This window comes from Bos taurus, chromosome 28 (genome assembly GCF_002263795.3).
Source record: "Bos taurus isolate L1 Dominette 01449 registration number 42190680 breed Hereford chromosome 28, ARS-UCD2.0, whole genome shotgun sequence".
NCBI classification, from domain to species: Eukaryota; Metazoa; Chordata; class Mammalia; order Artiodactyla; family Bovidae; genus Bos; species Bos taurus.
The window spans coordinates 4,051,419-4,077,322 of NC_037355.1; the positions used below are offsets into that span (position 1 = coordinate 4,051,419).

Sequence of the window (25,904 nt, forward strand, 5' to 3'; positions counted from 1 at the left end):
CATGGGATTTTCCAGGCAAGAGTACTGGAGTGGGGTGCCATTGCCTTCTCCTTTTCAAGAAACTAGGGATAAAACTACCATATGATTCAGCAATTCCACTACTGGGCATTTATCCTGAGAAAATCGTAATTCAAGATGACACATGTCCATTGGAGCACGATTTACAATAGCCAGGATATGGAAGCAACCTAAATGGCCATTGACAGATGAATGGATAAAGATGTGGTACATATATACAATGGAACATTACTCAGCCATAAAAAGGAACAAAATTGTGTCATTTGTTGTTGTCGATCAGTTACTAAGTCGTGTCCAGCTGTTTGTGACTCCATGGATTGCAGCACACCAGGCTTCCCTGGCCTTCGCTATCTCCTGGAGTTTGCTCAAACCCATGTCCACTGAGTCGGTAATCCCATCCAACCATCTCATCCTCTGTCGTCCCCTTCTCCTCCTGCCCTCAGCCTTTCCCAGCATCAGGTCATTTGTAGTGAGGTGGATGAACCTAGAGTCTGTTTCACACAGAGTGAAGTCAAGTCATAAAGAGAAAAACAAATATCATATATAAGGAATATGTATATAGGAATACACATATATAAGGAATCTAGAAAAATGAGACTGATGAAGCTAGTGTAGGGAAGGCATAGAAACCAGATGTAGAGGATGGACTTGTGGATACAGCACGGAAGGAAAGGTTGGGATGAATTGAGAGAGTAGCCTGACATATATAAACTACCGTGTGTAAAATAGCTAGCTAGCGGGAAGCTGTTGTATAACACAGGAGGCTCAGCTTGGTATTGTGTGCCAACCTAGGGGAGTGGGGTGCGGGGTGGGGTGGGAGGGCATTTCAAGAGGGAGGGGACATATACATAAGTATATTATATATATATATAATATACTTATAGCTGATTCACATTGTTGTACAGCAGAAACTAACACAACATTATAAAGCAATTATCCTCCAATTTAAAAACAAATCCTATGATAAAACTCTAATGGAAAAGAATATTTTAAAAAGAATACATGTATATACATACATAAAAAAGACTGAGAAAAGGTTGCTGCTTGCAAAAAAAAATTTATTACTGTAAGACATTTTCTGCCGTTTGTATTTTTCCATTTTCTCTTCCACATTACCTGTGTAGCCTTGTAAACACATCATAATCCAAAACAGCTGAGATTTATAAATAAAACACAAATCAACATTAAAAAAATTAAATAAACCTGAGGCAGAAGATAGGCTTTGCGGGAAGAAGCAAGGCTCCAAGAAAGAAGTGAGAAGGAAAGACACCTCCCCCTGACCACCACCTCTTGTCTCCTCCACCTGGTCCCGGAGTTCTTCAGAAAGAAAGATGGCCTTGGGGCTGGTGGGGTGGGGAGGGGTTTGTTCTACAGGATTCAATCTACTGTTGAATCCAGAAATCAACAGTGGGGTGCTGGGTTATGGGGAGGGCAGCAAGCAGGGCAGGGTGAGGAGTGTTGGCACAGAGAACCCAGACCCTCGGGTTCACTGTAACAATAAAACCTGATATCCTTAATGTCCTCTGTGAGGTAAAAGATGATCTTCCCAACCCAGGGATTGAACCCAGGTCTTCCACATTGCAAGCAGATTCTTTACCATCTGAGCCATCAGGGAAATCCATATAAAGGGACAGTCAGACAAAAAGCAAGCTCAGGAAAAATAAACATGAAAACAGATTGGAAATCAAAAACTCAGCAGAAGTTTGGAAGATGAGACATTTCTCATAAATTAGGGCAAAAAGAAATACAAAGATGAAAATTGGAAAGTAATCTTTCCCTCTGAGGTTCTAATTATCCATATTCTAAATGTTGTTGATGCCCCCTTGTAAAAGTTCCTTAGTGCTGAATACCTTGTGTCTGAATTGAAGTGAAGTCGCTAAGTCGTGTCCGACTCTTTGCAACCCCGTGGACTGTAGCCTACCAGGCTTCTCCATCCATGGGATTTTCCAGGCAAGAGTACTCGAGTGGGTTGCCATTTCCTTCTCCAGGGGATCTTCCTGACCCAGGGATTGAACCCAGGTCTCCCACATTGTGGGTAGACGCTTTACTGTCTGAGCCACAATAACTTCTTCTAATCTGTCTTCCCTGGTGGCTCAGAGGGTAAAGCATCTGCCTTGAAGTGTAGGAGACCTGGGTTTGATCCCTGGGTCAGGAAGATCCCCTGGAGAAGGGAATGGAAACCCATTCCAGTATTCTTGCCTGGAGAATCCCATGGACAGAGGGGCCTGGTAGGCTTCAGTCCACAGGGTCGCAGAGTCGGACACGACTGAGCAACTTCACTTTCTTTCACTTTAACCTATCTTCCAGTTCAATAATGCTGCATCTGATTTTCTCTTAACTCAATCTATTGGTTATCAATTTCAGGTTTTGAGTTTTACAGCTCTAGGCTCTCCATTTCATTATTTTGTGTGTTGGCTTTTTCATTTCCGGTTCTGAGAAACTGAATTTTGTCACTTATTTCTGAGAACATATTAAAGTTGTGCCTGATAACTCTTTTATCTGGATCCTCTGTTAAGTCTGTTTCTATTGTCTATTGTTTCTCTTTCATTTTAATCAAACAATCTCTTTCATAGATCTCACTATTTTTATTTGAGGACTAAACACTGTATATAAAAAAGTTACAGACTATTTGAGAATTTTATATCCTCAGTGAAAGACTTGGCATTTGCTTCTGGATGTTCACTGGAGGAACTAGCAACCACAAATCCCCTTCATCTATGGTTTATGATGAGTCCATCCTCAGCTTCTGTCCCTTGACAGCCTCTCTTATTTCTGGTTTTTCTTTGACTTTCAGGGTTCCAATCCTAAAAGCCTACCTGTGATTGGTTCATGTTGATGTATGGCAGAAAACAACACAACAATTTAAGGCAATTATCCTTCAATTAAAAATTTTAAAAAGTTCATAAATCACATACATTTGTTTAATGGGTATATCTGCTTCAGAAAGTAGGCAAAGAAGTGTATTATTGCTAGGTTAAAGGGCTTGTGCATGCGTACTCAGTTGCTCAGTCGTGTCCGACTCTTTGTGACCCTAGGACTGTAGCCCACCAGGCCTCTCTGTCCGTGAGATTCTCCAGGCAAGAATACTGGAGTGGGTTTGCCCTCCTCTGGGGGATCTTCCCAATATAGGGATTGAACCCGTGTCTCCTGTGTTGCAGGCAAATTCCTCACCCACTGAGACACCTGGGAAGCCCTGGAATAATTCTGTAATTTCAAATTATCCAGTGAATCAGTTTATGGTAATTATTAATTCTGGCTTGGCTTATGTAACTTTGCTTCCTATGTTTAGCTGGTATAATAGTCTGAAATCAACTTATCAGGCAAAACTAATGAAGTGTGACATGAGAAACACAGCTCTTTTCCTGCAACTTTCCTACTTGGAGGTTTAGTCCCTAAGTCGTGTCCAGCTCTTTGAGACCCCATTGACTGTAGCCCTCCAGGCTCCTCTGTCCATGGGATTCTCCAGCCAAGAATACTAGAGTGGGTTGCCATTTCCTTCTCCAAGGGATTTTCCTGCCCAGGAATTGAACCCAGGTCTCCTGTATTGAGAAGAAGGTATTGTGGCTCAGACGGTAAAGGATCTACCAGCAATGCAGGAGACCTGGGTTCAATCCCTGGGTCAGGAAGATCCCCTGGAGAAGGAAATGGCAACCCACTCCAATACTCTTGCCTGGAAAATCCTATGGATGGAGGAGCCTGGTAGGCTACAGTCCATGGGGTCGCAAAGAGTCACACACGACTGAGCGACTTCACTTCTTCTTCCCCTATATTGCAGGCAGCTTCTTTACCAACTGAGCTACAAGGGAAGCTCTTTCCTACTTAAATGACACCTACCCAGTGGCTTAGGAGCTTCCCTCACCTCTGCAGGGAGCAGTCACAAGCATTTTAATCCTCAAGGCAGTTTCTGTGTGTCTGAGACTGTTTAATATCCCTCTTACTCAGAACTTGAGAGCTTGTTTGGAGGTTCTAGCAGGGGAGCACAGCTACTCGTATACCCTTAACTGAAGACCAGTCCTCCTCTAGGGATGACTGCCCCTACAACCTTTTTGGACTTCCTTGGTGGCTCAGATGGTAAAGCGTCTGCTTATAGTGCAGGAGACCTGGGTTCGATCCCTGGGTTGGGAAGATCCCCTGGAGAAGGGAATGGCAACCCACTCCAGTACTCTTGCCTGGAAAATCCCAAGGATGGAGGAGCCTTGTAGGCTACAGTCCATGGGGTCCCAAAGAGTTGGACACGACTGAGCGACTTCACTTTCTTTCACTCAGAACTTAACAATGTACATCTTGTGATTAGTGGAAATAGTCTTATTGTAACTATCTCATTAACTCAAACCTGCCAACTTAATTCTTTGAAGGAAGTTAAAAAAATATCCTCTGACATAACGGAGTACCTATAATTTTAACAGAGTACCCAAAATGTGTACAGATAAGCCTTTGGAAAAAGGGCAACCTATCCTGGTGAGATGTCAACATCAGACAGAATCCAATCACACAGCTCAATGACTTAGCGCAGGGGTCCCCAACCCCTGGGCCACAGAGCAGTACTGGTCCGGCCTCTTAGGAACTGGGCTGCATAGTAGGGGATGAGTGGCAGGTGAGCAACTGAAGCTTCTTCACCTGTCACTGTCGCTCCCCGTTACTCACATTACTGCCTGCATCCTGCCTCCTGTCAGATTCGCGGTGGCATTAGATTCTAATAGGAGCTCGGACCCTACTGTAAACTGCACATGAGAGGGATCTAGGTTGCATGTGTCTTACGAGAATCTAATGTCTGACGATCGGAGGTAGAGCTGAGGCAGTGATGCACTGATTCCGCATGATAGTGAGTTGTGTAATTATTTCGTTATATATCACAATGTAATAAATAAACTGCTTCATAAATGTAATGAGCTTGAATCATTCCCAAACCATCTCCGCTACCCCACTCCCCTACTCTAGTCCATGGAATTGTCTTCCATGAAGACAGTCCCTGGTGCCAAAAAAGTCAGGGCCCTCTGACTTAGAGCTTAGAGGAATGTCCTCCGAGTTCAAGTCCCACTTAGTTAGGGAATCCCTTGTAGAGTGGATTACTTGCCAATTATTTAACTTCAAAAAATTGAAATTCCTTCATAGACTGATGTGAAGAATAAATCATCTGTTAAGGGGGCTTACCACACAGCCTGGAACATAGTAATTGTTGATCAATGGTCCTCCGAAGGCAGGTTCACACATTGCTTATCATACTTGAATTTTTTTCACACAAATATTGTCATTCTTATTGATTCAGACACATGCCTCAAATAATTTTGTCTTCGAAAGTTTACTTAGAAATACAAATTTGAAATGATTCTGTTATAAGTAATGGTCTGGTTCATGACAGAATGAAAAAACTGGGCCCGGGACCTGGTCTTGAGCATGGCCCGCCACTCAGTGGCGGTATAATGATACCTATTTTCCAGGTTATTGTCAGGATCAAATGAGATCAAGCATGTAACAAAAGGTGGTGCAAACTAGAAACCTCATAAATTATAACTGTCATTAGTTATTAAAGAAATGCACTCAATAGCATTTATTTACTAAGCTTTTATCATTAATGTTATGCCCAACACTGCTCTAGGCAAGTTGATGGCAAAAAAATGAAATGCAAATATTCTGTGCTAAATGAAACATATCTGTTTCTCAATATATAATGTTTTTAACATGCATATATTTACATATCCTGTATACTGCTGACACAGTTGGAAATGGGGATGAGATTCAATGGGATCCTTTACTCCTTTTAAGAGCTCTGACCGTCCCAGCAGCTTAGGGAGGCTCATACTTGAAGTGACACACTTCACATGTCACTTCACTGTGTCACACTGTATGATTTTTCATTCTTATTGTTCAGGAATCAAAAGGAATGGGGATGTGTCTCATTATGTCACCATGATTATTATCATGCTGCACTCACCTCATGAATGACGTGAGCATTGGATATCAATGCAAAAATGCTAATGATATATTCACTAGAATCAGGCAGTATATTAAAAGAATTATGTGTTACAACAGGATAGAATTAATTCATAGAGTGAAGTATGATTCAGTGCTAGGAAATCTTTCCTAAAAACTTACCAAATTAATATGAAAAAGGAGAAAAAAACTCTAAATAGATGCTGAGATTCATTTGATAATTCAACATGCATTCTTGACATTAAAAAATTAAAATCTGCAACTCTTAGTTCACTGAAATACATGATCACTTCCTTAACATAATGACCAAATGCCAACATCATGCTTTGAGAACAACAGGAAAAAAAAACTTTCAGTAGATACGTATCTACTATAATTCCTAATTCCTTTATATTAACATCAAGCAAAAACTATGATTTAATATAGTTTTAGGTGTTCAATTTAATACAGGATATTAAGAGAACTACATAAGATGTATAAAAATTTAAGAGGCAAAATTATCTTTAGAATCACATCTTGGGTGATATGATTACACACTGGAAAACTCTAAAAAAGAAACCCCAGGAAACTAAAATCAGTACATTTCTTACAATCAGAAAACATAATGGATTCATTCACAAAAGTATTAACAGATGAAGTACCAAGGAATAAATTCACCAACAAATGTACAAGATCTACTTGAAGAAAATTTGAAAATGCTACTGAGATATAAAAGTACCCTTGCATAAATAAAATAGGAATAAAATAAATAAATAAAAAATAGAAAGATTCAAAATTATAAAGATGTCAGACTTCCCTAAATTACATTTGAGATTATTTCAATGAAAATGCCAACTGTTTGGCAGGATGATAAGGAATGTTATTAAATTACTTAAAATTGGATAATAAATATGTGAGAATACTTAGAAAAAAACTGAAACAGCAAAAGAATGAGACCAGTTAAATTCTTTTTTGTCAAATTATAAATCTACAATTAAGATTGTTAATAGCACAGAAATCAGTGCTATTAACTGACTTATTAAGTGAATTTACTGTATCAGTAAAACAGAATATAGAGCCTAAAAGTATACTCAGATCCACATCTAATAAATGTAATATGTTATTAAAATAGCATTTCAGGTAAGTGGGGGGAAAAGAAGGATGATTCAAAATTACTGCAACAATTTGCTAATTATTTGTGAGGAAATGGGATTGTTACATCATTCTTCACTCTAAAACATATGATAGATGGAGCAAAATTTCAAGTATTAAAATATAATTACTAAAAGAAAAGCATGAATGTTTTTGGAATCTGAAAGTGGGTAAGGCCTTTCAAAACCTAATAGAAACCTTACAAATCACACAGAAAAAAACTCAGATAAATGTGGCTTCATAAGAAATTAACATTTACTATACTCTGAAAATAAATACATGAATGAATACATAGATGAATAAATGACAAACTAGGGGGAAATCTGTAACACAGTATACATGAAAATTAATTTCTTCACTATACTATAAACTACAAAATCGTAATACAAAGATCATCAAAGAAAAGAATGGCAAAAGACATTTACAGAGCTTAAGAAAGAAAGATATACAAGGTTGCTGAAACTCACTCATAAAAATTACAAAGAAAACACAGTAAGATTTTTCACAGATTAGTAAAGAATAAATGTTATTACTAATCAGAATCATCTTATTAAACAGTGAACGACGAAAAGTAGTGAGTAAATAGTGACATTTGGGGAAGCAGGTGTTCTCCCACACTGCTGAGAAGGTACAATGGTGCGAGCTGCCTGACCAGCAATCTGACAAGTTTTACCTAAATTTAAAATGTATGGTTTGGCTGAGCAATTTCGATAAATCTTTCCTAAGACATAATCACACAAGTAAGCAAAGATACATGCCCAGGGAGCTTTTTCCAGGATTTCTGGTAATTCTGAAAATACCCTGAAGACAGCACAGTACTCAGAAAACGCACAAGCCTGACAGACCCACTCATGTGACAGAGTGCTGTTCAGTCGCAGAAAAGCCCAACCTGAAGAGCTGCACTGAGATCTGAGAAGCACTGAACTGGTAACACTCACGTGAGAGCAAGATAAGGTGCCGCATGCTCCAATTTCTGGGGAAAACATTAGGAGAAACTCTTACCCGGTGGCACCTCTGCTGAGGAGGGTCACTAGGGGTCCGGGGGTGATGATGTGGACTTCTTACTCCATACCTTCTGCAGGGATGTTAGTAGGGGTGAATTACAGACACAGCTTTCCTCACCTTGAATCTAGCCCGTCTGCAATGGCGGTGGCACATTACTTCACAGGACTGTCCGCTGCGTGTCTCTGTTCATGCTTGCATGCCCATCTTCCTTGCACACCTAAACCTTGTCCCTTCCAGGACCGACTCTAAAGCCAACGACTCCACGAGGCCTTTCCAGACTCCTCAGAATAACACTGCACTCTTCCTTCTTAGCACTCCCATGGCACTTAAACTACAACAGACAGGTTTTTCAGTCTTTTTTTTAACAGTTTGCAATTATTCAAATTAATTTTGCTTAATTTAGCTTGCAACAATTTTGCCTTTAATTTACTAATTTATTGTTTCAATGTTTTTATTCTCTATTTTCTTCAGTTTTTAAACACATTAAGAGAAAACACACTTAACTTTATCCTGTCCTCCCCACCCCATATTTTAGTCAATGTGAGGCACAGTATTTGATAAATACTTAATACTTAATAAATACTTGTTACTTGATAAATACTGTTAAGTGATAGTGATAGTTATGTGACTGTTATGTGATAGTTCCTGCAGTATCCACGTATTATTTTTTTTAAAAAGGAGATTTTTGTCATTTGTGACCCAAGTTCTTAGGTCATATAGCCCACATTATATTTTCTTCATTTAAAGATGTGCAGAAGCTACAAAACCCACTTTGAGTAAATTCATATTATGTATATCTGACTCCCATTCAGGGGAATCCTAAAAATGTGCGATTTGACAATTCACAGTTCTAATAGTAGCAGACCACTTACTTAAATTAGCTAATGGTTTTGTACCTATTATCTCCATATAGAAAAACAAAACATAAAAACCTAGGCATTTAAAACATTTTAGTAACATGAACATAAGAATATTAAATCATTAAAGAAAAGAAATGAATATATAACAATGTAACATCAATCAATTTTACCCAGTGTAAGAAAAAAATGTAAGCTTTATTTTGGTAAGACATTTCAGATTCCCTCAGATCACAGCATACCAATAAGCAAAACATACACATACTGATTTTATACTACATGTCAAGTCCTGAATTCCCAATCCCAGGAAAGCAAGCTGCAGAATACTAGTGCTGATAACAACTACAGGTAGTATTTGAAACAAAAATAAATGAGTTTTCAGCACTTAAGTGAAATGAGGCTTTAATCAAAAAGAGACTTAATTCCACAGGGCGTCTTTTTTCAACAGTAATTAATTCATTCAAGTCTGATTTCAAGCTCAAGTGACAGTGTTATGTTTGAAGCAATTGAGAAAAGGCAATCAACATGTAAGTGGTATAATACAGTATGTACTAGATTTGGGGGCAATCTCTAACTGCATTCAATTTTTAGACCTTGTTTTGGAGTCTAATTAAACAAGAACTAGAGCTCTGACCCCACTTGGAGGAATGCAGTGAAATTGCCTTGTCTTGGCACAAGGCACGTTACAACATCGACGCTCTTTAATCAATCAGCTAACTGATTCTCCAACAGCATACTTCCTCCAGCTACAACTTTGAGGAACACACAACTTTTACCAGAAGAACATTCTGTACTTCCAGTTTTAAAAAGCAGACAATTCTATGGAGGCAACCATTTGAATATCTGAGTATACACACTGAGGTTTCTGCAACTTCATGCCGTAAGAGAAGTTTTGATTTCAGAAGTATCATTTCATGAACCCAGCATCAAATATTTACACAATACATGTTTCATACAATATTATTTTAGAAACTTCAAGTGGCATAAAATTTTTATCAAATTCAAGTTTCCAGTGATTTTAAAAAAAACAAAAGGCAGGTTACAACTGTTTTTGATCAACTGAAATATCCAGTCATAGTTATTATCTAGAAAATGCTAATGTTATGTGAAAAAATTTAGTCAAAGAAATGATTTTCAACCTTTTAAATATGCACAGCTAAACAGAAAATAAGAGGTTTGTCTGGCATATGCGTAATTAACGTCAAGGAGCTTTACAACCCTCAGCTGCTATTAGAAACTATTTCAGGTTTTACATAATTTCCACAGTCTTAATACCACTATTTTCATTCAGATAAAAGAAATGACCTTTTGAAGTCACTGACATCAGAAATGACACTTATGGACAAGAATGATAACTAGAAGCTGAGGGAAAACAGGTCTTAGCAGTTTCTCTCCAAGTATGAGGAAGGCCATATAATCAATATACAATAGATACAATAGTTTAATGGGCACTTTTCTGTTTCCCTCTTAGCCACAAAAAAACAAATCTCTGCTCAAAGCAGTCACACTTGAGAATGCTATGGGGTCTGCATATGATTTTCCCTAATTTCCTAACCACTCAGACCCTGAAATCCAAGTAAGTATTTCAATGAAAACTTTTCTCTCATTTGCATGAAGTCTGAGTCACTTTATGTAACCCACACTAAAAGTGGGTTATCTTAACAATGTGTCTTGTTATCTTTATTATTCTTAACATGACAAGGAAAAAAGCTCCAGCTGAACTTCAGACAACTCAGAAATATGTACAAAAAAATTTTTAACACAGTTCTTTAGATTTTCAAGTAAATGCACCCAAATCAAGTGTTATCAAGCTGCTAACTAGCAGCTACAACTAATGAACCATTTAAATCAGGTTGTAAATGCTTGCTAAACTGTGTTTACAAAAGCTTCTTCTTGAGAACTATAAGGACTGGAGTATTAGACTCCACACACTAGCTACGTTCATGAAGGAATTCTGTTGACCAAAGTTTAACCTAAAGCCAATTTTCTCAACTCCTTCCTCTCCCCCAAATTGTTCAAACACATTTTATGGTCCAGAAGAATATGAAGCAGGGTGTTTTATATGGCACTGTATCCTTTCAGAAACCTAACATTTCAGTGAACTGGGAGACTTTCGCCACATACTCTGTGTATTTACAGGTACTGTTCTATCTGCGCGGCATAATCTATACTGTGAGCAAGTGTGTTGAGTCAAAGGATAAGCTGAAACGCTATACTGTGACAATATATTCACTAGAGGGTTAGCATAATTTAAAAGGAAGGCATATTAGTTATTTTAGTAATTCCACTGTTTTTGTTGTATGGGCTTAACATTTTTTTTTCTTTTCTTTTGATTTTGCATTTCTATCTGAGAGAGCATCTTTTATTTTTAAGATGTGTTTGAGAGTATAAAGAATATGCTAATACAACTTAATATAAATATAAATAATATATAAGCAATCTATACGGCTACACATAAACAGGTCCAGGTGTCAGACCACTGACGTTGTACTTTCGGGATTCACTCGAATCAGTCTGGAGGCATTTCTCAGGTCCTGGAGTTGCTTGGCAGGTTTCCCCACACCCTCCTCAAACCTTTTTTCCACCACGGGGAGGACTGTTTCATACAGAAAAGATGCATTCTGTCTGATAAAAGCCTTCTTCTCTGGATCTTGCTCACACCGAAGGCTGTAATCCACATGCTGAACAGCAACCAGAATGATCTCCACCAGGCTCTCCAAAAGCACCATGTGCAGCTCTGGGAAATACAGCTTCAGTGCCTCTTCTAAGAAGCCCATGGTCTGCTTGGTGAACGCAACCACCGTGTAACTCAGGTTCACCCAGCAGTCATCCCCCGTGTATTGCTCAAAGTTACTCACCCCGCAGCTCTTCATTTCCTCTTTGAGTTTCCCCAGGGCCTCCGGAGTCATCAAATTCATCCTCCTCCACATCTCCTCTGAGTTGCGATGCTTAGTGGCTTCGATGATGATTTCTTTGTAACTATGCAAGGCTCCTTGGATGTCTTTCACCAGAAGGGCGTGGACGATGAAGGTGAGGTCGAGTCCGATGTCGCCCAGCTGTTGACAATGCTCCTTCGCCACTCTGACGCACTCGGCTGCTGTGGAGAGGCTCTCCTTACTGTCGAACACCTGCTTGCTGAAAGCATCCACGAACATGCCCATGGCTGACCTCGCCCAGACGACAAAGGCAGAGTAGCAGCCACTGTCGGTGCCTGCAAAGTCGGTCTCAAATTCCCTGGCCGTCTCCAGAAGGCTGGTAAAGAAGACGTGGCACAGCTTATGAATGTAGAGTAAGGTGGCCCCTTCAATGCGAAGCTGGCGTATTGCAGTGTGTACAGCTGCCGCCCTGTTTCTCAAAAACAGCTCACAAGCCTTCGTGCACTGGCCAAGCCGGATTAGTTGAGAAACTGCCCTGCGGGTCGCCTTGGGACCACCTCTCAGGGACCGATCCGGGGAGAGTTCAAAAACTAGTACCTCGGTGAGCTGGCGGACACGCTCATCCACTCTCGCCCTTAGTTCTTTCACAGGAGGTGGGCTGGGCTTGTCTTCTAGGTAATGGTTCAATTTATCCAGGAGGTCAACGGCACCTTCAAAGTCCCTCTGGGCAATACAGACATCCAGGTCTTCAGGCAATTCTTGGATCCATTCCATTGAGAGGTCCACCTTCTCTTCTTCTATCTCGGGAACAGTTGGTTCGTCATCGTCTTCGTCCTCAAACGGGTTACTGGCCTTGGGGGTCACTTGGGGTGGCCCTCGGGGGGCCGCTGCCTCCTCCTGTTCCCTGCGTCTTTTTTCACTGAGGGCCCTCTTGGTTTCCTCCAGCACTTCCAGCCACTCCCGTTTGATTTTTGCATTTTCTGCCTGAAAAATACGGCTCTCGGGAAACATTAACAGCTTGAACATGTCCTTCATGGGTGGGTTGTCCTTGACATTGACCACAGCCAAACCATCCAGGGGATAAAGGGCGTTGTAGCGATACATTCCCCGCCGCTGTGGCAGCCAGGTGGCCACCAGCAAACAATCGTTCATGAGAAAGCCGTGCACCCGCTGCAGCTGGGCCATGTGGTCCGCCTCGTATTCCACCAGGTCACCATTGTACACTAGGTACTGTCCCGGCGTCTCCAGCAGGTGCCTGCAGCCTTCCACCTTCTCAAGCAGGGTGGTGAGGGTTCGCTGCTTTCCTTCCTCGCCTGGCCCAGAACCGTCCCGGGAGGCGCCCCCGGGGCTGGGGAAAAAGCCGGTCTGGCCCCGGAGCTGGTCACGGCCCCCCGCGCCACCTCCTCCTTCCTCCCCTCCAGAGGCGGCGGCGGCGCCCGCGGCAGCGGCAGCAGGCAGCAGGGTAAGCGGGATGCTCTCCAGGCTGCTCTTCTGCTCGGTCAGCAGGTGGCTGAGCTGATACATCTCGCTCTCCAGGTAGGAGATCTCACGGGCCGTCTCTATGAACTGCCGGTAGTTCTGGTAGACGTTGCGCTTCAGGTTCTGCGCCGTCTCCTCCGCCAGCGCCTGGATGCGCTGTCGGTGCTCCTGCAAGTCCCGGTCCCCGTCCGACTGCTGTGAGAGCTGCTTCACGTACAGCCGCGCCTCGAAGCCGCCCGACTCGAGCTGCCGCCTCAGACGGCTCGCCCCACTATCTGACATAGCCATCGCCATTGCCGCCCGGACTCACGCAGCCCGTGTCACTACCGCCGTGGCCGGTGCCGCCGCTGTGGAGGCCCACCCAAGCCGGGACAAACTCCAGGGCTAAGGAAGCAGGATGGAAGAGAGACGAATACGCCTGCGCCCGGTCTGAACTTCAGTCACTGCGCCTGCGCAAGGGGCCGAGTGCCGGCGATGCGCCTGCGCAGGAACTTCAGAGGCCTAGGACTCCTACGCTGGAGAAGCTACAGCGGAAGTGAGTGGAGCGCGGGGCAGAGCGATGTACGTACTACGAGGTGCTACGCATGGGCCGAGTGTGTCGTTGGTGTTTGACGTTATTCGTGAACCGTGAGGACGGTAACCAGGTATCTGAAACCTTCAACCCTAGTTTTGAGCCTACTAGGTGGTGTCATGCTGAGTTCTTTTTTTTTTAAGGCCCAGAATCTTGACTTCGGCGTTTGGAACAAGCTAAGCTCTCGTTCTCGAGCCCGTTTTCCCTGAGTCTCGCGAGATCGGCGAACTGACCAGACAGCCGGTATCTCCTAGGCGCGCGACTGGGCCCTCAGACCCCCCAGGACGTGGAGTTACCCCCTCTGTACCTCGGCAGCCATGGATGAGGACCTGGTTTTGGCACTACAGCTTCAGGAGGAGTGGAACTTGCAGGTCTCGGAGCGCGAACCGGCCCAGGAGCCCCTGTCTCTGGTGGACGCGTCTTGGGAGTTGGTGGACCCTACCCCTGACTTACAGGGCCTGTTTGTTCTGTTCAACGACCGTTTCTTCTGGGGCCAACTGGAGGCGGTCGAGGTGAAGTGGAGCGTGCGGATGACGCTGTGAGTCCCGAGCCCTGCTGGGGACGGGGCCGCCGGCGGCCCTTCTGTCTCCCCTCGCGGGCGGCGGCGTTAGCTCCGGCTCTGGATTTGGGGCAGGCGGCCCCACAGGGATTATCTTCCTTCCAGCCCCTTCCCTTCTCACCTTAAACGACTTTAAGAAAGCCCGTGGCCCATCCCGCGACAGTTTGACTTGTAAGGGGCGCAGTGAGAGAAAAGTGTGTTTCTTTGAATCTCACTTCACTAGAAAGGGCTTCCCTGGTGGCTCAGACGTTAAAGAATCCGCCTGAGACCTGGGAGACCTGTGTTTGATCCCTAGGTCGGGAAGATCCCGTGGAGGAGGGCATGGCAACCCATTCCAGTATTCTTGCCTGGAGAATCCCATGGACAGAGGAGCCTGGAGGGCTACATACAGTCCGTGGGGTCTCAGAGTCGGACACAGCTGAGCGACTAAGCACACAGCACAGTCCAAAGGCCCTTAACGGTTACTAAAAAGCGAGTTAACGCTTATCTGATTTGTCTTATGGGTGTGCTTTAGGACCCAGGTAAGAGAAACAGCCAGAATCTGCCCCAAGAGAGAGTGCCAGGGACACACTGTGTGGTGTACTTAGCAGTGAGCTCGGGAGTCAGAGTGGGGAAGGGGCTCATGTTCTCATATTTCTGGATCCAGGGGATCTAAAGGGATGCCTTTAAAAGGATCCCTTTCTGACACTCCAGGTTTGAGAAATTCTGATTTGAGATAATGTACCCGGTATATGAACGGAGTTAACAAGTAAGTCTAAGAAGTCGTTGTGTACCACTACTTGTTTTTGAATTGATATCAAAGCATCTAAAATAAGAGAGAAGATCTGATACAAAGTTGTGTGTTTAAAGTATCGATCTCTTTCATATAGGATTCCATTATAATTTTGGACATATGCTAATGGAGATCTGGCCTGCTATTACCACTATAACTGATTGAGCATAGCTTGTAGGGAGGAGACAGGGAGCAGCAAAATAGGATTATCTTCTTCAAGCTGTTATAGCCTGGTAAGGGTAAGGGAAGCCACTACTCGGATGAAATACAAGTATCTCCCAACAGAGTGGGTATACTCTCAAGAAAGCTATCCTTCATAGAGTTCTCTCAGTCTGAACTGTCCAAGAACAGTGAATAAGGATTTTGCGCTTTCGTTTCTATTTTCCTTTTGTGTATATTTGGTGATTAACAATTTTTGTGGTGGTTGTTTTCCAGGTGTGCTGGGATATGCAGCTATGAAGGGAGGGGTGGAATGTGTTCCATCCGTCTCAGTGAACCCCTTTTAAAGCTGAGACCAAGAAAAGATCTTGTGGAGGTATTCTTTGCATAAACCTGATTCTTAGCTCAGTAATTTAGAAACAGTTATTATTAGACTGCTGTAAATTAACCTGTACATGTGGGGGGAAAATCAGTTTTCCCTCACTGCAAACTTTTATTGTGGGGCAAATAATGATTACCTTATATTCTTACAGTGTTTCAAAGTTGGAGGCTTTCAGGTATGTTAGCTACTTTGATTTTTACAACAATCCTGTTTATGTTCAGTATGTGTTATCCTTATTTTTATAAATAAGGTTCAGATAGACAAAGTAGTTGGTTTAGAAGCAACCAGAAAGTTAAGATCCAGATCTTTTTATTGAGACACACAAATTTTGATTCTCTTCTGTTCAGCCACCATGGTGTCCTCCCATGACATATAGCTGAGCTGGCAGAACAAACCACTGTGAGGGCACACTTCATATCTAGAGATGGTGATCACTTCTAATAGCTGAATGAAGCAGTAGGAGCCCTCAGCTGTGTTTAGTTGAGTCCAGTAGTTGCCTGGAAATCCTCAAGATATATCTGGTGTGAGTTATCTTGCCTCAGTTGTATCACTTGAAATGTATGCACAAGAGAGCATAGGTGGTAGAGGTTGGATGGGAAATAAGTTAAAATATGCCTGGAAATATGTTGTGTAAGGATAACAAAAAGTAGTGGGTTTCACAACAATGTGAATGTACTTAGCACCACTGAACTGTACACTTAAAATAGTTAAGATGGTACATTTTTTGTTACTTTTTTGTAATCACAATTTTTTTTTAAATACTACTAAATGTTAAAGTTGTACAACAGAAATACTCAATAAAAAAAGAAACTAATAAAGGGTCAAAACCCAGATGAAATAGAAAGGTGGACATAAAAACAATATCAGCTATTATATTAAATGTAAATGGACTAAACATTCCAGTTAAAGACATGGAATGGCATATGACATTAACCAAGATGTGATTAAAACAAAGACACATATATGTTAAATATAAAAGGATGAGAAAAAGCATATCTTCCAAATATTAGACAACAGAAAATTGTTAACGGCTATCTAGTATTAATATAAAGATTTTAAGGGAAGAAGTTTTACTAGAAAAAAGGGAGACATTTTAAAATGATAAAATAACCTATTAAATACAGACACATAATGACCGTAAAAGTAATAGCATAGGTTTAAGCTTTAAACATGAAGCATCAATCAGCAGAAATGAATAAGAGAAATAAGCAATCTACAGTCATAGTTGTAGATAAAAACACAACTGAGTTAGTAATTCAGTGAAGAAGCAGGAAAAAAACAGTAAAGCATTTAAAAAAATTAAACAATATGATTAACCAAATCAACCTTACAAGGAGCGCTAATTGGAACAGCCCTGATTGAAAACTGAATTTGTTGCATAAACAATGTTGGCTTAAATAACACATGAATGATTTTTTTCTTAAGGTAATAGGCAAGAAGAAAATGGGAACTATGTGGTAATGCTTCAAGTGAGCATTTGCTGTTGGCAGAAAGTTATAATGTAAAGTCAGGAGTAAGATGGGTGGAGGAAGAATAGAGGGACTGGCCTGTATTTGAAGTAGCTTCCTAAATTATAATGAATAGAATTCAGAAAAGGAAAAAACTTTAACTGGTTAAGGAGGTAAAGAAAAGTTTTACAGATCTGGATTTCATTACTACTAACATCAGCATGCCTACCACTCACTGTGTTGAGTACCTACTGTGTGCCAGACTAATCTAGTTATTCTAGAATTTGCTTTTGATGTTTGTTGTTGTTCAGTTGCTAAGTCATGTCCAACTCTTTGTGACTGCAGCCCTCCAGGCTCCTCTGTCCATGGGATTTCCCAGGCAAGAACACGAGTGGGTTGTCATTTCCTTCTCCAGGAGGCGAGCCTAACAGGACAGAATTGAATTCTGACATGTAGACATGGTAGAGGAGACTACTTTTGGCAGAAGGAATGGGTATGCTGTGGACAAAAGTGAGGCCACTAGGCTTATGGCATATTTAGGTCTAGAAGTAGTTGTTTTTGACCATTTATATTACAGTGGTGGGAAATTGAGGTGTTTGGGGACAATGATGTATAGATAGAGCCTAAATGTGGGAAATGGTAGATAAATAAAAATGGAAATGTTCAGTAAAATGCCATGTACCATTTTCAAGACATGTTTGAATTGAACCAAAAATTAGGAACCTAAGTTGTTTCTCTTTAATGAGAATAGTTATTATTTTAGAATGTTGAAAAACATCTGAAATGTAGAATGACCTTTAAATTTGAGTCTCAATAGAGTGGCATTGTCTTGAAAAGATGAGAATTGGTAAATGTTTGATTCTTGCATTTCTTTATTCATATAATTCTATACAACTAAAATTCATTAATGCCAATCTAGTGTTTCTGATGAAAATTTTAAAAAAAATTATGGAGGATTATGAAAAAAGCTATGCTTTTGAGGACCTTTATGATTTTCACTTTTTTTAGAATAGATTATGAAATATCAGCTATAAATGCTTTTGTAAACTTTATACCTAAATTATTCCATCCTTGGTATGGAATGAGCAGTAAGTTTTATTGTTTGTTTTAAAATTTTACATGATTTAAAGTCCTCAAACTACAGAAGACTATACACAGAGAAATCTTGGTCTCCCCCATGCCTCTATTCTGACCTTTTCACCTATAAAGGATACTGTTGTTAGTTTTTTTCCTATCATTCTCTTTGGCCAGTATTTATATCCACTCTTATCTACTCCCCACCACATAGCATACTTCTTATATAAAATGCTGAGTACACTCTTCTGTACCTTGCCTTTTTCTGTTAAAACAATACATTCTATAGCCTCCTCCATATCATTTCATAGAGATACTTTTCATTCTTTTTTATGGCTACATAGAATTCCATTATGTGGCTGTACCATAGTTCTTTCAATGAGGCCCCTATTACTAAACATTGTTTTCACTCTTTCACTATTGTAAGCAGTGCCACAATGAAATACCTCATACACGTGGCCTTTCATTTTAGTCTAGGTGTTGCTGAGTCTAACAATAAATGTGTTTGTAAATATGTTAGATGTTACCAAATTTTCCACAAGGGTTGTACTATTTTGCATTCCTACCAGTGATCCCTGGTGGCTACTGAGCCAGATTCTGGCTAAATCTGGCTAAATCTACCAGATTCTGGTAAAGAATCTGCTTGTCAATGCAAAAAACTGGGGTTCAACTGGGGTTGGGAAGATCCCCTGGAGGAGGAAATGGCAAGCCACTCTAGTATTCTTGCCTGGGAAATCCTACAGACAGTGGAGCGTGGCGGGCTGTGGTCCATGGGGTTGCAAAGAGTGAGACATGACTTCCTGACTAAACAACAGCAACAACAATCAGTGATATATGGGAATGCTTATTTTCCCTTAGCTTTACTAATAGAGTCAAACTTTAGTTTTACCAGTCTCAATAAGCAAGAAGTTATATACTTATGTAATAACTCACATATCTGTTTTTACAAATGAAGTTGAGCATTTTTTCATATGTTTATAGATCATTTATATTTCATCTTCTGTGATCTGTCCATGACATTTGCCTATTTTAAAATCAGATTGTTGATCATTTTCCTGTTGATTTTTAGGAGTGCTTTATAATTTAGGAGTTAATAGCCTGTGAGATAGTTGCACATATATTTTCCTGAGTTTGTTTTTTTCACTTTACTGATAACATTTTTTTCCCCATACAGAATTTTAAAATTTTCATGTAGCTGAATTTATCAGTCTTTTCTACTAGATTTTGGTTAACAATTAAAAAGGCTTCCTTTGAACAGGAAATTAACCTGGGATCTACAGGACTTTGGATATTATATGCGAAGTTTTGGGAATGTATGCTTATATAATTTTTCTAGAAAGATGGTTCATGACTTCTGTCAGTATGTGAAAGGAGCCTGTGATCCAAAGAAGGTTAAGACTCCAGGTAGAGTCAGAAAATGCATTTTTATTTTCAGAAGCACCATAACAAATTAATGTGATTGTTTTTTGTTTCAGACCCTCTTGCATGAAATGATACATGCCTATTTATTTGTCACTAATAATGATAAAGATCGGGAAGGGCATGGTCCAGAGTTTTGTAAGCATATGCATCGCATCAATCGCCTGACAGGAGCCAATATAACGGTATATAAAGCCACACACATTTATCATATTTAGTAGTTATTTATTCAGTATTTCTTGGGATTTAATTAAAAATAGAGAACTGGGTAGAAACAAATACTGTGTTTGAGGATTTCCCAGGGCAAATGAGGGGCCCAGAGAAGCAGACCGGCTTATCTGGGACCCCATAGTAGAAGACAGCAGTTCTAGTGACATCCCTGAGATCTCGAACCTCTGGGAGCAGCTTGTGCAGAGTTATTGCAGGCCTGAGTACCTCTCTTCTGGACTATTACTAACATCTCCTAATTACATTTCCTCATTGTCTCTTCCTTCAATCTGTCCTATATTCTGCTGCTATTATATGTTACTCCCTTCATCAGAAGTCTGTGACTTGCATTTCTGCATAATGTGGGAGGTGGGAGAGCCTAGGGTCAGAAAGCAGGAAGAGCCAGGTTGCCTACTTCCCGATGCTGGCGCCACTGATGGTGGGACCTACTTAAACTCTTCCATGCTTTGGTTTACTCGCACTAAAAGGAGGATGATAACAATCCTTAGGCTACTGGATCCTTGTGAGGGCTAGAGAAAACGCAACCAAAAACATTTTAGTGCAGTTTGGGTACTAATTAAATATTAGTTGTCTTTGTTATTATACATTCATTTATCCAGTAACCTTACTGTTCCTTTTTTTTTTTACTTTCCACAACTCCGCTGCCTATGTTTCTAACGGAACTTTTCATCTCTGCCTTTCCTCATATAGTCTCTCCCTAAAATGTGCCTCTTCTATTTTCTGTCAAAATGATCTTCATCTTTACAGTGGGATATAACTTCTCCCTCCTTTTAACCTCCTCAGCAGATATGTAGCCTTTTACAATGTTACATTCTGCTTTCATACCCCAATAGGGTGGCTCTTACCTATCTATACACACCTGCGTGTCTTTATACACACCTGCACAAGATGTGTGACATAGTGCCTCTACAAGCACTTCAGTTCAGTTCAGTTGCTCAGTTGTGTCCGACTCTTTGCTACCCCGTGAATCACAGAACGCCAAGCCTCTTTGCTGCTGCTGCTGCTGCCGCTGCCGCCAAGTCGCTTCAGTCGTGTCCGACTCTGTGCGACCCCATAGACGGCAGCCCACCAGGCTCCCCCGTCCCTGGGATTCTCCAGGCAAGAACACTGGAGTGGGTTGCCATTTCCTTCTCCAATGCATGAAAGTGAAAAGTGAAAGGGAAGTCTCTCAGTCGTGTCCGACTCTTAGCGACCCCATGGTCTGCAGCCCACCAGGCTCCTCCATCCATGGGATTTTCCAGGCAAGAGTACTGGAGTGGCCCCGCCTCCCTGTCCATCACCAACTCCCGGGAGTTCACCCAAACTCATGTCCATTGAGTCGGTGATGCCATCCAGCCCTCTCATCCTCTGTTGTCCCCTTCTCCTCCTGGCCCGAATCCCTCCCAGCATCAGTCTTTTCCAATGAGTCAACTCTTTGCATGAGGTGGCCAAAGTATTGGAGTTTCAGCTTTAGCATCAGTCCTTCCAGTGAACACCCAGGACTGATCTCCTTTAGAATGGACTGGTTAGATCACTTAGCAAGTACTGAATTTAACTGAACCAAAACAAATATTAATTCCTACAGAGATTAAATGCCTTGGTGTGTTTAGTGTTTAGAAATTTCCTTATTTTAAAAAGCAGTAAAAGCCAGTGTGATGGAAAGGGAGAGTACTCACCCTCCATATATTATTTTCTAGCTGTCAGTTTAATTTTCTAGAGAGCTCACTTCATTACTGGACTAAGGTCCTTTAACATCAAATAAGTGGCTTGCTTTAACACAGTCACATAAAATCCAGATTAGCAAAGGAATTACGCAGTTGCTAGCATAAAAGACATTCACACTTTAAGCAAAATTCTAGTGTACTTCCTGTTGTTCAGTTGGAAGAGAATTCAGGAGGTTTTTATCAGGTAGACAGCTCTTGCTTTCCCAGGTTACATTCTGTTATAGCAGACTCCATGGGGCATCCACATTGAGGACAGTTTTTAGTTAACTACATTGTTAAAGTTACAGCCCCAGGCTATAGAAATTACAGAAGTTGGAATCAGAATAGATCCAATTCCCTGTCTTTTTTACCACTGAATTACTAGGCGAGGTGTTCTCAACATAAGAGAGAAGGCAGGGTCTTAAAAGCCTCCTTGTTCCCAAACCTCTGTCCTCACAGTCTCTTCTGCACTTACTATAATTTGCATTGCTTGCATGCTTGCCAAATAATAGAATTTGTTTGCTTATAGTAGAGAGATAGTGAATATAAAACTATCTGTAGAGTTACAAAAAGCTTAGTATTGTTTCCCACAAGGGGAATTTATTAAGAGCTTAAAAAAAACAAACCTCATATGCTGCTGTTGCTCCTTACCTTATATAACTAATAACGTTCCACTGAGAGGACAGGAGGAAAAGTTCCTCAGTCATTTGGAAGTATCATTTGTAAAATGGTGCCGTGCCAGCCTCAGTGCCACCATGTGGGAGGGCTCACCTTCCTTTCAGCCTGAACTCTTCTCTGTCTGTCTGCTGCTTAGGTTATAAGTAAAAGTTCATCTAGAGCGTGAAACAGAGGGATCCTGTTTAAGGACTGAAAAGCACATTTAAAGAGAATTTGTCTCAGTGAAGTTTCTCATTCACTCAATCACCACTTACTGAGCACCTTCCTTATGCCAAGCTGGTAATAACCACTACGGATACAAGGATGAGAACATTCAAACCCTGGAGAGCTTTTCACCTATAAACAGATACAGTGGTACCCCAGAAAGCTTGTTGTGAGGAAATGAGCAGAGCTGGGCGAAGGTGGAGAATGGATTTGGCAGAGGCAGCCTGAGACCAGGTGCTTGTGTGTGGGCCCAGAGTTGATAGGGAAGAGTCCTCCGGAATCCTTTGGTATGGTTATCTATAGGGGAAATTTCAACCTAAGCAGTGGGAACACTTACTGATTATGACATTCTATAAAATCTTTATCCTAGTTTTTCATCATTTAGAAAGTGGGTTTCTAAGACTTGTACCATGTATAGAAGCTTTTTGTTTTTTTAAATTTGTCTTCTAGTCTCACATTTTTCTATCTTTACATAGGTTATGTAGCACTAAATTATGGGAATCTGCTAATTCCCATTAAAATGAACTTTTGAAGAGAAGCTAAATATAGTTACTATCTTTCCCAAAACATAACTTCAGAAAACCCTTGAGAAGTTGGAAAGTTTAAAAAGTGGCTGCTTGTTTATTACATATATTTTCTTAAACTTGTTAACTCGCCTACTTAATGCTAAGAACTGTGTCTCGGCCCAGGTGTACCATACTTTCCATGACGAGGTAGACGAGTACCGTCGACACTGGTGGCGCTGCAACGGGCCGTGTCAGAACAGTAAGCCGTATTACGGCTATGTGAAGCGTGCCACCAACAGGGCACCCTCCGCCCATGACTACTGGTGGGCTGAACACCAGAAAACCTGTGGAGGCACTTACATCAAAATCAAGGAACCAGAGAACTACTCAAAAAAGGGCAAAGGAAAGACAAAACTGAGAAAGCAGCCAGTATCAGAAGCAGAGAATAAAGGTAAGTCTGCTTATAGTCTTCCTGCTTTTCCACTACCGTGGCTAGTTCTCTGAAGGACACTCAGAGAACTGGCATTAAGATAAAGCTTAAATTAATTTATTCAAAAGAGAAAAAGGCAAAACAAGAAACTTGGTTTCAACTGAAGCCCATTTTAATTTTTTTTTAATTATTTTTCTCTTATTAGACATAAAACCCTTTTTTGAAGACACAAACATTTTTTGAAGAAAAGAAAAAGATAAAGCTTAAAGAGTGTTTCTTGTGTAGATGTTTTCAAGTGTGGACTTAAAGTGGAAAAAAATCCCATTGTCCATAAAACAGTGGTAGAAAAATATATTTTGCTCTATATATTTGTGAGAAAAAGTGGGAATAGTTTCCACTGCTAAAATTTAAGGGTAAAGTCCCTTTCCCTCTCCTGACTCACTGGGTCATTAGGAAACAGAAGGCAAAAAAAAGATTGTCAAGGTAAAAACAGTAATTCAAATAACAATGCCCGGAATGTAAGTCCTAGCTACACCCCTTCCTATCAGTTGGAGTCCATCCAAGCAACTTCTGTTGATGTATGTATTTTCATTAGAAGAATGGGAAAAGGATATGGCTCGTATATGCTAACACTTCAAGATTTACCCCTTTGCTCTGCAGTTCATAGTTACTGCCCTTTGAAGGGGTAACCAGGTTACTAAAGTTAATGTTTCTTCCCTTGGGAAGTTGTTGATTGGATGTGATAAGGATTCATGGACATAAGCTTTCTCAAATCTGAAACGTTCACTAAGTTGAGAAACTATAGAAGAATTTATGTCGAAAGATTATATCCTGTTTTGTGAGCTGGGAAGATAATGCAGTAGCAGATTTTCCCCATCTGGGACATGGTTTTCTTGATAAAAGTTATTGTGCTATTGATATTTGCATGATAGAAATGCTTATCTAAGTATGAGATGGTGTTTTGTTTTGAAGAGAGGGTGTTTTGTCCTTTATGTGTTCTTGATATCAGAGCTGTCTGACTGCTGAAGGTTGTCCTCCTGTTAATAGAGAATTACAGTATAGTTCTAAGTTAGAACAAAACAGTATTTCTTCATTTGGAAAAACTATCCATTAGCTTAATACTTGTTATGGTATAAATTTTGAATCAAGGAAAAATCTTGCTTCTTTTGCAGACAAACCGAACAGAGGGGAGAAACAGCTGTTAATCCCCTTTACCGGGAAAGGTTATGTCCTAGGGGAAACCAGCAATTTTTCATCTGGGAAATGTATCACTTCACATGCTATTAATGAAAGCCAAGAGCCTTTAAGTCAAGACCATTCAGCAAATGCCCTGAGACCTCATTCTAAAACTGAGGTGAAATTTGAACAGAATGGTCCAAGTAAAAAGACTTCTGTAGCATCCCCTGTTCTCAGTACCAGTCATCAGAATGTCTTAAGCAACTACTTCTCTAAAGTGTCCGTTGCCAGCAGCAAGGCTTTCAGAAGTGTGAGTGGGTCTCCAGTGAAGAGCCTCACAGTGGGCGACAGCACTACAAAGTCGGTCTCTGCCGGTTCTCAAAGGAGGGTTACATCTTCTAGGACATCTCTAAGAAATTCCTTAAAAGCCATGGAATCGACATATGTCACTGTGCCCCAGGATGCAGGTGGGCCTGAAGGTAAACTCCCAAGTAAACGACCCAGGATAGAAGACAAGACTTTTTTTGACCTCTTTTTTATCAAGAAGGAGCAAGCGCAGAGTGGTGGTGGTGATGTGACGAGTAGTTCGCATCCTCCAGCTGCAGCGCAGAGTCCCAGCGGTGCATCCGGTCAGAGCAGGGTGGTGCACTGTCCCGTGTGTCAGGACGAGGTTTCGGAGACACAGATTAATGAGCACTTGGACTGGTGCCTTGAACGTGATAGCACCCAAGTCAAAAGCTGAAAAAAATCTCTGAAAAATGAACGGGCCTCCAATGTCCACCTTTATTGCCTCACTACTACACTCAGGAATTCCTGATTAATAAGATTTGCAGGCTATAATCTAGTTCATCAATATTAAATGTTCTACTTTATATAAACATATGAGATTGTAATTAAAAAGTATTTTGCCTAGAGGTGCTATACTCTTGTTTTATGTACACTGGAGCCCAGAATTTCTTCTGGATGCATTCATGTATAATTTTTAGATACTTCTTTCTGGCTTTTAAAAGTATTTAAATCTGTTAATCTTTTTATTTATTTTCCTTAAAACATTCAGTGAGGAATTCTGTCAGGTATTTGGTTAGATTGAGTATTTCATTATTAATATTAAAATTCATTCCCAGAACTGCCAGTATCCATAGTGTCAGACATATTGACCAAAATTACAAACTAGTTGTTTTAGGGTACTCAAGGTTTTTGGGTTTTTTTCTTCCAAATTTTAACATTTCCTGTATTATAAAGATTTTTATTTTTCTGTTTCACTAAAAGGTGGCAGATTTTATAGTAAATAGATATTTATAGTAAATATTATATAGATA

The 25,904-nt window shown here is 40.8% G+C and overlaps 2 protein-coding genes across 5 annotated transcripts; one reads left to right on the forward strand and one right to left on the reverse strand.

Annotated features, from left to right (window-relative positions):
• Nucleotides 1-11,269: 11,269 nt before the first annotated feature.
• Nucleotides 11,270-13,734, reverse strand: EXOC8 (exocyst complex component 8). Its single transcript, NM_001098112.2, is given in 1 exon segment — nt 11,270-13,734. A coding segment is annotated over 1 exon segment (2,178 nt). The 5' UTR covers nt 13,592-13,734; the 3' UTR covers nt 11,270-11,413.
• A 90-nt stretch (nt 13,735-13,824) lies between these two features.
• SPRTN (SprT-like N-terminal domain) lies at nt 13,825-25,499 on the forward strand. 4 transcript variants are annotated; one of them, XM_015460935.3, is made up of 6 exons: nt 13,825-13,858; nt 14,012-14,406; nt 15,635-15,734; nt 19,738-19,866; nt 23,163-23,430; nt 24,582-25,499. In XM_015460935.3, exons 2-6 carry the CDS (start codon nt 14,186-14,188, stop codon nt 25,325-25,327), a joined length of 1,464 nt encoding a protein of 487 aa, XP_015316421.1. In that variant the 5' UTR covers nt 13,825-13,858; nt 14,012-14,185; the 3' UTR covers nt 25,328-25,499. The 4 variants fall into 4 exon arrangements, with proteins under 4 accessions (XP_015316421.1, XP_059738541.1, XP_015316420.1 ...); NM_001098082.1 differs by having other exon boundaries at nt 13,843-13,941; nt 24,582-25,498; XM_059882558.1 differs by having other exon boundaries at nt 13,825-14,948.
• The last annotated feature ends 405 nt before the right edge of the window (nt 25,500-25,904 follow it).

What these genes read in the sequence shown, in the direction of transcription:
- SPRTN (XM_015460934.3), top strand. Translation starts at nt 14,186, where the DNA reads ATGGATGAGGACCTGGTTTTGGCACTACAGCTTCAGGAGGAGTGGAAC. An exon ending in TGGAGCGTGCGGATGACGCT is followed by an intron (nt 14,407 to 15,634) that starts GTGAGTCCCGAG and finishes GTTGTTTTCCAG; the next exon opens with GTGTGCTGGGATATGCAGCT. An exon ending in TGACAGGAGCCAATATAACG is followed by an intron (nt 19,867 to 23,162) that starts GTATATAAAGCC and finishes GTCTCGGCCCAG; the next exon opens with GTGTACCATACTTTCCATGA.